Here is a 1,599-nt window from a genome sequence, read left to right on the forward strand (position 1 = left end):
GCACGGCCAGCCCTTCTCCGAGGTGAGTACCATCAGCCTGGGGCGCGGTGCGGTGAATTGCCCCGCATCGTTCACCGGCCGAAGAGTTGTGCCCTGCATCTTGTACTCCCACGACTGTGCTGGCGCTTGGCCCGCCTTCACCTCCATCCGCACCGCCACTTCCTCCTCCCCTTCGCCCTCGGGAAACCCCAAGACGTGGCTCCACCTCGCCTTGAGCACAGAGTCGTAGAAGCCCTCCGGCAACGGCCGTCTGGCAATTTCCTTCACCCGCCACGCCCTTTCGAGTACCTCCGCCACCTCAAGGGCGGCGTTGAGTTTCCTCCTCGTAATAGCAGCAACGATGTCCTTCTGATGAAAGTCCTTCCAGTGTTGGAGATTGCCCACCTCGTGCTCCATTAGCTTGCGTGCGTCCGCATGTAGATTGCGTGCGTCTTCCAGGCGCTGATACGCTGGTGAATTAAGAATTCTTCCTAGGAGCCGCTCGTCACTGATGCAATCCTCAGGCCACTGAATAACCACCCCCATCATCACATTGCGGCCTTCATCGAGCACGAAATTGGGATCAACGTACCTCCTGATGAAGTCGCTTAGCGTCATTTGTTCTGCAGCATCTAATCCCTCCAGCAGTACTTCCTCCACAGTACTGGTGAGGGTCCAGCGTTGTCGTGCAGGTGTCTCTTCCACCCTTCGGCGCTGTGCAGGGGGGTTGACCGGAAACGCCGCTGCCGGACCCCGGCCCCGCGTGCCGCCGCTGCGCATAAGTGGCGGGGCTCTCCGCAGCAGCGTGAGTTTCTTCTTCGCTTCTTTCAGTCATTGTTTCTTGATTTTCTTACTTTGTTGTAGATGTTGTTGTCTTGCGCTGCGGCTGCACTCCAATCACCAGCCAAAAGGAGAATGCAAGGGGAAGTGAAGCAAAAAGATAGGCACACAGACAAACGACCCCACGCAGCCACATTCAGCAACAGAGAGAGAGAGAGAAGGCCACCGCAGCCCACACGGTGCGGGGCACACGCAGTACGCGGCGCACGCCACACCTCAGCTTCCCGCTGAAGGGGTGCAGTCAAAAAAAGCACACAAACCAAACAAACAAACCCCGTAAAGTTAAGCTGAAGCGCCGGGGCGCGTGCACCGAGCAGTGGGGACGCGCAGCAACACGCGGGACGACCAGCACACACACACACTCCATCTCTCTCTGTTCCCGCACAGCCCAATCCAGGAAGAGAGAGAAAGCAATGGAGGTCGCCCACTGAAAGCAATGGAAACGAACAAACAACAAAAAAGGATAAAAAACAGTTACGGTGCTGTACCCATGCAGCCAAGCAGGACGGCAGCGGCTCATCGGGTGCAAAGAGTCAAAAGAAAACCGACGGGCCTGCATGAGTGGAGTTGTGTATAGTTACGAGCACATTATGTGTGTGTGCCTCGTGGGGTACGGCGAGGGCGAGAGAGTCCGTGCAGGGGGACACACACACACACAAAGCGAGAGAGGAAGAAACAGAAAAGGGCGAGCTGTGTGTGCACGGCCCTCTCCTTTTCTCTATGTCTCTCACGCGTCCAGCATCGCAGCGGCAGCCGCACACGCAAGCAGAAGAAGCAGCG

General features: G+C 57.3%; 1 protein-coding gene and 1 pseudogene across 1 annotated transcript, besides 1 other annotated feature; both read right to left on the bottom strand.

Annotated features, from left to right (window-relative positions):
• On the bottom strand, nucleotides 1-759 carry Tco025E_09244 (uncharacterized protein; the record flags this gene model as incomplete). Its single annotated transcript, XM_029376066.1, has 1 exon — nucleotides 1-759. A coding segment is annotated over one exon (759 nt), but the record flags the coding sequence as incomplete, so codon positions are not given.
• Nucleotides 760-1,061: 302 nt separating this feature from the next.
• Nucleotides 1,062-1,092: a microsatellite.
• A 63-nt stretch (nucleotides 1,093-1,155) lies between these two features.
• Nucleotides 1,156-1,593, bottom strand: Tco025E_09245 (hypothetical protein; annotated as a pseudogene).
• Nucleotides 1,594-1,599: the final 6 nt, after the last annotated feature.

This window comes from Trypanosoma conorhini, assembly GCF_003719485.1.
Source record: "Trypanosoma conorhini strain 025E chromosome Unknown Tco_14.4_contig_01034, whole genome shotgun sequence".
Lineage (NCBI taxonomy): Eukaryota > Euglenozoa > Kinetoplastea > Trypanosomatida > Trypanosomatidae > Trypanosoma > Trypanosoma conorhini.